The sequence below is a fragment of the Diuraphis noxia genome, unplaced genomic scaffold (genome assembly GCF_037042655.1).
Source record: "Diuraphis noxia isolate RWA-SAM2 unplaced genomic scaffold, SU_Dnox_SAM2 contig0002, whole genome shotgun sequence".
Lineage (NCBI taxonomy): Eukaryota > Metazoa > Arthropoda > Insecta > Hemiptera > Aphididae > Diuraphis > Diuraphis noxia.
In genome coordinates, this window is record NW_028301712.1 from 84883447 (window position 1) to 84897385 (window position 13939).

The window sequence follows — 13939 nt, forward strand, 5'->3', positions numbered from 1 at the left end:
CGTCTTCAAAATCATTATATAATATACATACTATACATATTATATATATACTATTATCGTTGTGTAGGCACGGTCAACGTGTCCAATACCAAAAAAAAAAAAAAGGGCAATGCTTCTGTCATCATTGTCATTTGCGTACAAATGTCGTGGGACGGCGGTGGTGACGATGTTACACACTGCCCGACGGTGACGAGAGAGTCCAGTGCAGTGAGTGTGCGTGTCCAAAAACGTGTGTGTGTGTGTGTTGTGGGTGATGGGTTATTTTGGTGGGGGGGGGGGGTGTCGTTACGGCGCGTGGGTGGATTATATATGTATTATTATATATTCCACAGTGGTGTGAGCGCCCGCGGTGGTACTACTCGACCATGTGATGGGTAGGTGGGTCGGTGGGTTGGTGTTGGGTAGGGGTATTTTTTGGGGGGACGCGTTTCGCGGACAGGGCGTGCGCGAGGTGTTCGTCGCGTTTGATCACCGCGCGATGCGTGTTGGTCGCGCGGAGCCGAGTAAGAGCCACGGCAGTTTGTCGCCGCGCACCGTCAAACGCGTACGCCACGCCGCCGTCTCCAGCCAACTGACCGCGCCGTGGCCGCTCGGCGGGACTGTCTACGACGTGCGATCCACACGACTCGGACATAATATTATTGTTTACGGCGACCCGTCGCAATTGCCGTCGTTCTGTCACCGACTGCCCTCCGATGATTCGTTGAACTGATCACCATTGTCCGCTCACACCGCTTCGCCCCTTAAACCCGGACACCGACTCCCCATCCCCCATTCCCCGTGACAAGACAGGAAGCCACCATGAACCCCACCGCCGGCGTGCCCACCGTACTCGAGGATGCTGCGTTGTACAGGTACGAGATGTGCCGGAACATGACTTCCGCCAACGTGCCGTTATGCGTCAACAGCACCGAGTTCATCGACTACAACAACACCGACGACGAGATCCTTCAGGTAAAAGACGAATATCACTGCGAATATCCTGGCCGGTGCAGCTGCAGTGTGTTTCTCGTGCAGGAGAATATGAATATCGAATTTTAACCGTTTCGGTTTCTATGTATAGTGTTTAATAATACGATTGTTGAATATGTCATTATTGTTTTTATATGCAACTTCTGCAGTGAACCGCATTGATGAGTTGTGGTCACATAAACTGCCACGAATAGGCGTATTATTATTTGAGATCATCAAAAAAGATCATCAAAAGTTCTACGGTAGTGTTATAGTATTAATATTTAATAGTAATCTGTGTAAAAAGTCGACTCTTCAGATGTTCTCTCGTGGGTATATGACCATTATAAAAACGTGTACCTACTTATATTTTAGTCGTAAATTCATTGCATTGAATTCTCTTTCGCGACAACGGCCTTTCCTTGATATATTTTTTACAACCACATAATAATATCTTTCGAAGTTATTTTATCAGCATGTAATACGGAATAAACGAAAATGCGACAACAGGTCGACTAACAACACGCGGTAGTATATTATCTACTTTTAATATTAAGTATGAGATTTTTTTTTTTTACTTCACTGATCTCTCATACTATCCACATTATATTTGTTTTGCTGTATGAATACGTTTTATATTCGTTAATTTTGTTCAATTCATTATTTATTATGATTATTACTTTGATGGAATATAATATATAATATTAACCGGAAATATTGTCGATAGCACTATAATGACACGCCGTGATGATACTTATCGTTTGTAACCCCCGCCATTGGTTTTGCAGAGTGCAATATTGTCTTCGTGAAACGTATTAAAACTTGCAAATACCTACTTCGAAAGGTTTTGCGATGAAAAACGAATACCTACGTGTGTTATAATAGACATTGAAACATTTGCCACATATTATATATTACATACATACATGCAAGGTATAACAGATAGAACTGACTTTTGGAATAACTTTTGTTCAAACTAATATTATTTTTTATTTACATGTATCATCATTTTTTATTACTGACAATAAAAAAATTTAAATTTAATAAAAATTTTTTTGGATAAATTCAAAGTAGCCTATTTAAGAATCTAATTATATGAACAATTTTTATGGTAAAAAGATTTATCTAAGTAAAGTACGAATAGTTTATTTCTTAGAATTTTTTTAAATTCAATATTTTTTTGGTTAAATTAATTTTGAACGTAATAACTTTTTTAAAAATATTACTTTACAGGGTGTTACCACTGGGTATTCTCCCTAATCACATTAATCATGTTATCTGTTTTCTTTTTACTTACCGTTTATCAAACCCCTCTTACTATACAAAAATTATGTATATATTGTAGATGTATTAAATACAATTTTTAAAAAATAAAAGACTTGAGAATTTGCTGACATGAGTATATTTCTTAAATTATTTACTTATCATATAATATTAACAATTTTTGTCATACACTGAATTAGCATATTTTTTCTTTTGGTCAGATTTTTCTGTTACACCCTGTATATGGTAGATACCGACTATATTATTATTACAATATTTACATTCAAAACTGCCTTTATAGACATATATGATTACTTGAAAAGTTTAGAGTGTAATCTCTATAAAAACCTCAAGTTCTTTGGATTTATTAAAATGTGTACCATAAACAGTGTTGTTTTTTATGGAAACGTTACTAAAATTCTCGTAAATGTTTGACACTAAAAAATTATTTGCAAAGTTTTTAATTTTAAGGCATACTTACGTGAAATGCCTATTTAAGAAATTGTGAATAAATTTTAGCATTTATTAATATAATACATGATTAATTATATTTTCGTTTCTGTTAAAATAACTAAATTATTTACTTGTTATTTTTTAGTAGTATTATCTGCTATGCATAAAAAAATAAGTGTTAGTTATATTTCTATTTATAATAAATAATAACTAAATGTTCTATGATAATTGTATTTATTTATATATAACTCATAATTTTACAAATTAATATCAATATTTATTTCTACTTAAATTATTAAAAATATTATTGTATATACTTTACTGTCTATTGAGTAGGTACTTATTTAAAATTGGTTTATTTAACAACCTTTTTGTATGATACAAGTACCTATAGTCAAATAAATCATATGATTTGTCAGATTTATTTGCCTAAAGTGTAACAGAAGTATGGGCATAATAGAAACTGATTATTAATAGTTTAATAGTAAAACAAAAATAATAATTAACTTCAGAATAATCATGTTTGTAATATTAATGTATTATAAATCTTAAAAATATAACTAAGTATAATGCTTTGGAGATAAAAATGTATCATATATTCAGAAGTTATGAATAAAAGAAACATAATGAAAAAGAAGCATTTAATGATTTTGATAAATTTAATCATTTAGGAATACAAAATTTACTATAAGTTCGATATAAATTAAAGATATATTATGTACATTGTGGTAAGTGAGAATGAATGAAAATATATTTTACTTATAAGTTAAAAACTTAAGGCACAAATATAAATTCTAAATAAACTAAGAAGTGCAGCATATTGATTATACTTAGCTATTTACATACGCGACATGAGAAGAATTATTAAGTAATTAACAAATTAATTAACTATTTTTTTCAATTGGTAATAAGTAAGTAAAAAGAAATTAAAATGTATTATTTTTCTTCAAAGTAATTTCTAATTTTTAGTTATAAAGTTGTTTAAAATAATAGTTACAGTAAATAATACCTTTAAAGTGGGGTTTAATGTGTATTCGGTAAAATGTATTAGTATCTGAACAGTGCTTAAATTGAAAAATCAAAGACATTTTTAATTCTAATTTAACAAAATAATTATTTAAAAAAAAAAACTGAAATCGGAATAAATAAAAATATGAAAAATAAGATAACCAATTAAACGAAATATATATACCTAAGATAACATATCATTGTAATATACGAGTAAAACATTATCCAATTTAATTGAATTTAAGATTTGAATATTATTTTACTTTTCAAATGTTTAATATTATGTTATATATTCATTAACATTGAACATTATTTTTCACAACATAAATATATCATTACAATAATGTAAATTTATGAAGTGTCAATGACCATATTTTAAGAAGCAAAATAAAGATGAATTTAAAAAATTAACGTTATTTTGGTATACTAAATAAATGAGTAAATATATTCACTATACTATTAAATGCAATTTGTATTAATATATTTTATATCTAAATTGCCATAGATAAATGACGGGTAGGGTGATAGGGTCCACGTTCAAATAATAAATTTCAAACAACATTGCCTACAATAACATCTGTACGGGTTAGGGTACGGGTAATAATTGTAACCTACGAAGCTCAATTCGATTATATAAAACGCTTCTTCTTTATATTTTGGATTTAATAGAATAATAAAATGTACGCTATAAAATATAGCAACACATTACTACAATAAGAACATATTAAAACGACACGTTTATGGAAACAATGACAATATAACATACTATGTATGTTCAAAATTATTAAGAAAAACTTTTATTTAATTGTCTTGTTATGAAACTATTGCTATATGATAATCTTATTGGCATTATACGTTTTTTAGCTGATAATATAAAACTAGAAATCAGAAAAATTCATCACATCAGAATGTGTATCAAATATTTTTTAAATAAAGATAAAAACAATATGAGTATTTACCTTATACATATACGTTCCCAATTTATTATGATACAACTATGGCTTAAAGTTTGTAATACATCGATACTTTCATACAGTAAATAAATCAATATTTACTTTAAAAAAAACTAAAATAACTAAATGAATTAAAAGATTAAATAAATAAAAATTAAGTGATTAAATTTTTTTTCAAAAAAACTAATTTAAAAGTCTAAATCGTTTTGATTATCTTTTACATGTGATATATAAAACAGATTATATTTACATAATATATTGTAAACAACATTTTTAGTATACTTTTTTTCCCTCTACTCGCTGAATATTATAAACTATGTATAATAGATACATGTGTATTATATAAGTTTCAGGAGAAACTAAAATTATGGTTATATGTTATATAGGTCCACATTATACATAGTAGGTACCTACTTAGTGCACTTATTCGTATTGTTATCAAAAAAAAATATCAATTTTCAACTATAATATTAAATTTGTCCTTAGATACATGAAATGTATCATCAATCGTCACCCTATTATTGTTTATATTTATTTGTATTTTATAAGTTTAGAATTTGATAGATTAGAAATTTTCGATCCTTGGTTAATATTTTACATTTTTCAAATTATATTTTACTTCTAATATTTCTTTTACAACTTACGTTTTAAAAGCCATTACTCATTTTGCTGTTTATTTTTAGATATTATCACACAGTCACGCTGACCCAAATCAATTATAATTATAGCAAACTTTCCTTATTTAAACCATAATAACTATTTATTTTACGAATAGGTATATTAATAAAATTTAGTGCGTATGTAATATCTAATCAACCTTATTGTTTCTATTATCTTATTTGTATCTATAAATTCACTCGTAAAATATTCGAAATGTATCAAAAGAAATAATAAAATTTAAAAACACTATAATTGTGCTCAACAAAATATGTTTTTAAATTATTATTAAAATATTGATTGAAGGTGTTGTACTGCTATCTCGCAGAAGTTTTAAAAAATGTATAGGGCTATGTTTTTATGACTGTTATTATATTATATTTTGTGTCATGATATAACATTGTTAGATTATATATCACAAACGCCATATTTTTGTTTTGCATAAACTATAATGCAAAATATAAATTAACTCAACTTGTTAAATATTTATACGGACTGCTGGAGTGGAATTATAAAAAAGGCAAATACTTTCAAATTTATATTCTAGCACTTATGAAATTAATATGTATACAAATATTGTGTTTCATAAACAAAACATTTTAAGTATAGTTGAGAAGTTTGTGGCATTTCGTTGAATACAATATTTCAAGAGTAATACACAAATTACTGTTTAATAAGAATAGTTGGTTAATGATAAATTTAAAAACAAAAACATTGAGATCACATAAAGGGGATTGGTACGTTACGTGAAGGTAATACCTATATCGGTGGTGTGCAGTTGAACTCTTTTCTAATATTATCAGTATACTCGGAGAAATCTAACACAACTATAAGGTGGCGCTTTATAACATTTTCACGTGTGTGATTAAAATATTATTATTGAGACTTAAAATTATCGATATCGCATAGGTAATAACACTATATATTAATTGCGAGTGAATGCAGAGAGAATCACGAGTGTAATATACGACACGCGCGCAGGTTTTGCATTCAAAAATATACCTTCGTGATAATAAATTATTAAAGCATTTATGTATGCACGGTGTTTTGCCAACAACGTTTATAAGATCCTTTTTTCCTTAAAAGCGTAACGAATTTTAAAAAAAAAATCATATGCTAACAATTTACACTAAAAAAGGTTGGTTCCACCAGAAGAAAAGAAGTTAGCATATAGTATGGAAACATAAATAATTTAAAACTATATACCTACTTAAAATTATAGTTTAATACATTTATTATTGAAGGAAAACACAGGATGATGCATGCTTGGTAAATAACAATTTATCCTCTCGTATTTAATTATTTGCCACAGTTTTATTTACTTGTAAATTTCGAACTAAAATGTATTCCACATACCACATTTAACGGAACGGTTTGCTTTAGTGTTTATTTTGTCTTTTCATAATCGTTTAAAGATTTTTATGAGGAACTTTTTTCTGCAGTACCTACAACAACACAAACAGATTATAATAATTGTAAAACTTACTGAAATATTATTTGTCTTCATCAGCTTCGTTAAACTGCGGACATATGTCAGAGGTGACCAGACTTGCCAATTGTATCAGTAAAAGTAGTTTGACAAAAATCTACCATTCCATGCTCAATATTATATTGTTGACACCCGATGACGTGAATATCCTATCGCCAACGTCCAACACGATAGTCATGGCAGAGTCGAAAATCTTAGGTGAACTCGATATAGCTAACTGTGTCGGTCAATTTTGAAAACCTACACCAGGATGTGTATGGTGTTGAAACTGTAAGGTCCGTTTCATGCCCCCCCCACCAACTTTTAAAATTTGAACTTCTGATCAAGTCAATCGTTTGTGCGTTATTTGAGCAAAAATGTACACCAGAGCCCGACTTGTGTGAACAAAAACCTCCAACGCTATCCCAAAAATGGGGGAAGAAGCATTGAAATGGACCCAAAACTGTAGTTACTACCCCGACTACGGCAAAGCATTGACGCCAAATTTTTCATTTCTTCTAATTCGATAAACTACACGTATTTGAAGGAGGCGACGAAACGTGCCGATTATATCGCTAAAAGTATAGTTTGACAAAAATCTACCATTCCATGCCCAATGTGGTTGACACCCGACGACGTGGATATCCTAACGCCAACGTCCGACACACTAGTCATGGCAGATTGAAAAATGTCGGGTGAACCCGATATAGTGGTGCCGGTCAACTGTGAGAACTTGCACCAAAATGTGGATGGTGTAACGTCCGACACGATAGTGACTATTTAAACACCTAAGCGACGATCATTTTGGTCATGTACCAAAACATTTTTAATGCATTTGTTGCGCTGTGTTTATTCCGAGCGATATTTTATACAAACTTACAGACTTACAGTCATTTAATCTATATCACAATTACTTGGACATTTTATTAAGTGTGTCAATGTTAAATTTTGTAATTACTATTGTGCACGCTTTATTCTAGGTTTATATTACACATCGTAAACAAGTAAAACTTTTTAATGAACTGTTGTTGATATAAAAATGTGTGGGATAATTGAATAAAATGTCAAAGTGAGATAAAAAAGTAAAATGATCAAAAATTGATCTTTTGTAAGATTTCTGGTTTTTCCTTCATTTTATTTTTAATTTTGCTGGCGCATTCGAACACATCTAAGAGTTTTAATTAATGTTGCTCTGGCCTCAATGCATCAACTAGATTCACTTTCCAATTGGAAAAGCTGTTGAAGTTGAAAATCGAAACATTATTTCGACTACTTATCGACTTATCGTCTACACAAAAATAAACACATCGTTGTAAAATCAATACATCATCACTCCACTCACCATCTAAAAATCACTGAAAATGTACTTAAAATTTATTTTTTATTTTTATATACTATTATATCAGAGGTAAAACAACTTTTGATATTTTTTGTGTAGTGGTACAATTTCCATTCAAATTTTTCTAAATATTGATAAGCGGATCGGGAATTTGTAATAGGTATAAACATTGTGACCTATATTCTAAAATTAGTGTTTAATATACCTACCACCACATTTATTTTATCTAACAACTGTAAACTAAAAAATATTTTTAAATTATATGGTCTTTAAGTTATCAATTAAGTGATACCTACTTTAATTTAAAATTATGATTTATTGTTGTTTTAAATAATTAAGATTTTTTTGTGATATACGGAACGTTTATTTTTAGTATGAGGATGTAAGAATTACAATCAACCAGTTTTTTTTTAAGAAATATCAGCAACTCTGATCTTAATAAAGCAAGTTCCGTTCAAAATCTTATTTCTATGAGATTCTTTATCATTGTTTTAAAACTGAAAATCACAGAATTCATTAAGCACATCCACTGTAGTGTTTCCTGTTTTTTAATGCAATACAGTAGAAAATTATACAGCATTAATGCTTAACATTTTTAAAATCAATAAAATTATAATTTATACATAAAAATATGTATTATACTTTAAAATAATTAGTTTGTGGTGATGTATATAATTACTAAACATGTTTTTCACTTTGAAAGAAATTATCGTGTCATATTCTAAATACCTCATGATATAGTAGGTAACCTTTCATAGAATTTCAGGATTTCGACCATCAAATAATTATATGAGGTTAGGATCTTAATTGATTATTAAATATCCACGTTTGTAGTTAATTGTTAAAATTGAATATGGGATTATGTACATTGTCCTCATTTTGTAAGATTATTTTGATTAAAAAAATAATTTTCGTGGAATTCTGTTAAACTGTACATGCAGCTGGTGTCGTTATTTTAATATCGTAATTAGTTGCAGGTGGATGTTCATTAAACTACTTGTTGGCGAGTAGATGAGAATAATTTGGCCATTAATTTTATAAATACAATGGAATATAATTATCTATCATTTACGCAACACATTAAAAATTACAGCAGTAATTATTAAACATATGGTCAAATCTTATAGTCAATGTTAACACTAACATATTTAAGATTTAAATATTATATAATTTATTAATATTGTATAATACAAATTGTGCATTATGCGTTATGCCGTCGCGTTCTCGTTTGAGCCATTTACAGGTTTTACTGATATGAAAGTTCCAGCGATCGTAAAATAAAATTGTTATGAATTTAATAATTCACTTTTATTGATGTAATTCTATTGGTTTTTTTGATTTGGTCTGCTTTTGAGCACACGTAAGCTATTTGAAATCCCATTCAATTTGAGTTGATTGACAAAATATAGAAACAGTCACGTCCTTATAAAAAAACCAGTCCAAATATGGGTCTCATGAACAACGATTTTTATCTCTAACGTTTTTCTCTCAATAGTAGTATATCAATAGATTTATGTTTAAAAAATCGAATAAGAATTTTTATTTGAAATATTACTGTTTTTGTTTTAAATTATGGACGTGACTATATGACTGTCCAGATTAAAAATGTTTATGTCGAAATTCAAACACATTTCAGGTCTACCTATCTAATTCTGCCAGTGTAATATAGTTTTTATGGACAGTTAGTCAATAAATTAACTTTTTAACTCATTAATGCTCCCTTTTTAATTTATACATTAAATCTTATAATTGCAAGTTATAAGATGAACCGTAATATTTCGAAAAAAAAAGATCATAGGTTTGAAATTCAGAGATTACATATCCATGTAACGTACGTATACCCGTAACACTCGTATTCCGTGATGATAATTTAAGAAACAACATATTTTACGAGGTCATGATATCGTTATTTCTGTAAAAATACAATTATAATAAACAAAAAAACTTACAGAATAAATTGGTAAAGTAATAAGCATAATAAAACTATAATAATATGTTAATAACATATTATTATCACCTAGATGTTCATAATAATAGCATTGAAGAAATCGCATGCATATAAAGTTGTATTCACTTTTATAAAATGAATAAATCCTGTTAACGTAACATAAAATCATTTCATTTCTTTTTGTTTCACAAAGTAGATGATACGAATTTCTATTTTATGAAATGTTCAAGAATTGCTGTCCATATTATATATGTATACCTACAGCATTATACTCATTTTCACCTCAAAGATATATTTCGTAAACGGGATACCGTTCATGAAAAACGTTTTCACTAAATGGATATAACATATTTTTATACATACATAGATATATATTTATCGATACTAGATATATGACATGCAATATAGGTACGTGAGTATATTTTATATAGTGGAAACATTGATGAAAATAGTTGTACATATTTTATAACGTAGTCAACTATATACTGATAATCTTCAAATTTCGTATAAAGTAAAACAAAATGTTGATCAGTGAAGGATATTTTATATTTACGTACCTGTGTTCAGTATACATTATACGAAAACTGCAATAGGTACATAAATGATAAATATTCCATTCTTTTGTGTGTTCAATTATTACACTGTCGTTTATTTTTGTTTTTTTTTTTTATCGCAGGTGTTTAATACAATATTAATATAAGTAATAAACAATATATTCTCCGTGGTCGGTATTATAGATTATAAAATATCTACCCGTCCCCATAATTGAAATGTAATCCAAATGGTTCACGAATTAAGTATTTATTGGGCACACGACGCTAAATACTATGCACATACTAATCTGCATTGTGCTTGCAGGGTTATGGGATTGGAATGTATACGAATGCGTTACAAAAATGTCATTTGCGTAACTGCCTCCTATTTACAACGTCGGAGCGCGTATCACAAGTACTAATTTAAAATAGGGGTGAGCTGGTCATATTATGCTTAGAGAGGGTGAAACGGTCGGGGACTAAGTCAAATAAGCGTTAGCGATAATTACCAGATTGCTGATTAATATAATTAAACTAACAACATTACAATAGTGATTAATGTGGTGTTTATGGGTCGCACGATATTATATTGTGGTATTCTAGATCAGGGGCGGCCAACTTGTGGCTCGAGTCATATTAAAAATATACCAATTTGATACCATTGTATTTATCTATGTGACGGCTCGTGGATGTATTCATGGGGGCCACCCTTATTATACATACTTCATAAAGGTGCCTGCATAATATTATTAAACAGCTTACAATTATTATACCTGGGTGCGCTGTAACTTACGCTCGAATCGTCGCGGTTCTATAAAATAGCGTCGTCTCTTCGTGACAAGAGATTTTTATTTTTATTTGTATGTATTTTTATCGATCTATTATTTTGAGTCACTTAAATTGGTACTTATTATTGTTAAACCACTTAAGACAAACAATGATAGAATAAATAGGTATATAACATAAATCAATTAAATCAAAATTAAAATAATCATATATTTAGGTATTATAGGTAGTTACATTAATTAGGTATTATTAATTTGTATTTAATAATTTATCTGCATAGCTATAATAAATTACCATTGAATAATGAAAAAAAAAGTCAATTTTCATTTAATACATAAATATCTAAATTAATCATTTAAAAATAGAGTAAATTATTTAACAATGTTAAACATTATACAATTTTATTATCATTGTACAATATTATTTTTATATTCATAAATTCAGAGTTGATTTGCTGTTGAGCTCTAACTACCATTAATTCATTCCAAGCAAAAAAAATCTATACAACTGTTATTAACGTAATTCATTCATCTGTAAGAATCCGTCTGCATAGCTAATACATTTTTTCTGAGTATCACAATATTCACAATAATCTATCGTTCTCTCAAATTGTATAAGTCTACTTTATCCCTAAAACTAAATGGAAATATTGCATCATTTTTATATTGAGTTTGTAAGATAATTAGTCTTTTATAATAATTCCTTTTCATTTTCTACGAGCTTGTCGAACAACAAGTCAACAAACATGGTATACATTTGTCCATATGAATGCTACTTAATTCTTGTGAAAAAAAAACATGCCCGATAGTGATTTTAATAAAATTCAACTTTATACTGATTTGTTAATGCGTTTTCAACCGATAAACATAGATTTGAATTCGAAATATTATTTAGAATACTTGAATTTACTTTTCACTAATCATTCAATTTTTTGAAGCAATTTACATTACACTAATTTTACTGTTCACAATATTGTAATGTATTACTTTAAATTTAATATGGAATATTTTATAAAACTATTTGAGAGATCAGTCACAAACTTCAATCATCTAAAATTCTAAAACATTGTGGAAATGTGAGGAATTAATTGGTATACAATTATTAGAAATGGATTTTGTAGATTTTGATTTAATTTTAGTAATAATTAAACATGATATTACACTGATATCATTTACGCGATATCGCAATATTTCTCATGCTTTTTAATTATAATTTCCTATGACAGATTCATTTAGTACAGATTATAATATTAAATTGCATGCGAAAATCGCATTTGTTTGGAGCTTTGATCGCTCGAAAAATATAGACCCATGAACCTGTAACGAATTTTGTAATATTGTAATATTGTTAATTTGATACAAAACAGAAAATATATTATATTTGATGTTTTATAAAATTAAAATAATGAATGCTTGTACAAAATATTTATCTATACTATTATAAACAGTATTATTTTTATAATTTTTAGTAATAAATGCTGTACTTATGATATTCTATTGAAATAGATGAAAATAATTTTAAAAAAACAATACACCCATTAACATTATTATTTCTATTCAGAATTAAAAAAAATGTAAATATTAGATATTTTACTTTCGTTAAGATAAAAAACATACTCGTATATGAAATTTTTTTGAATTTTTGATACAAACTTATGTAATGAATTTTTAAATAATTATATTGAAATTATAAAAAACATAAATGTATAGAACCAATGCAGTTTCTTAGATACCTAAGATACCTAATTACTACTTGCTAAGTAAGTATAGATCACGTAATATGTTTTATGTTTTATATTTAAAAAAAAATAATTTAAAAACAATCTATTTATTTCAAATTTTTTTAGATTTTTATTGGTATTATTTAAATTAAATGTTCATCGATTTTTCGCAATTGAACGACATATATTTTGAATTTAATTATGTATACTAGGTATGACAATATTTTGTTCTTACCTGATCAAAATACAACTATTTTATGCTAATTGTTTTTATTTTAAGTGCCAATTATTAATTTAATGTAGCTTCGTGAAAAAAATTCATTTATTCCAACATAATCCGCCCGAGAAATTCAGTGTTCCCTAAAGTGGTGAACACACGGTATACAATTTATAAATACTTCGAAGTTTGAATTTTTAAAACCTAACTTATAGGTACATGATATTATAAATTCATAACACAGTCGATATTTTCTCCACGACGGATATAAAAATATTTTAGTTGTACCACAGTTTTCTGAATAATATCTCATTACCAACAAGCTGGAGTCGTGTACATTTTACTGTTTGAATAACAAAAGGTGTTTATGACATCGAGTAGTAAAATATCACAATTTTTCTTTTGTTAGTCAAAATCTGTGTTTTAATTACTTATTTAATGTTTGTATACACAATATACATTATACATAATATGAAAAAAAAATCAATACACTTTGAATCGGCTCTGTTGTGAGATCTATATCTAGTAAATATATTTTTTTAATGTATTATTATATTCAAACAAATTGAATGTAGACAATATATATTATGCAATAGTTGATCAGAGGACAATTGTAATATTAAATTACCTACCAGTTATCTCT

The 13939-nt window shown here is 28.1% G+C and overlaps 1 protein-coding gene across 1 annotated transcript in view; it reads left to right on the forward strand.

Moving 5' to 3' along the window:
• Positions 1–491: 491 nt before the first annotated feature.
• LOC107164331 (allatostatin-A receptor-like) overlaps positions 492–13939 on the forward strand; it is a 188419-nt gene continuing 174971 nt past the window's right edge. Inside the window, exon 1 of the mRNA XM_089220934.1 lies at positions 492–954. Coding sequence (XP_089077060.1) covers positions 802–954 — 153 coding nt within the window. The 5' untranslated portion in view covers positions 492–801. The remainder of the gene's footprint in view (positions 955–13939) is intronic.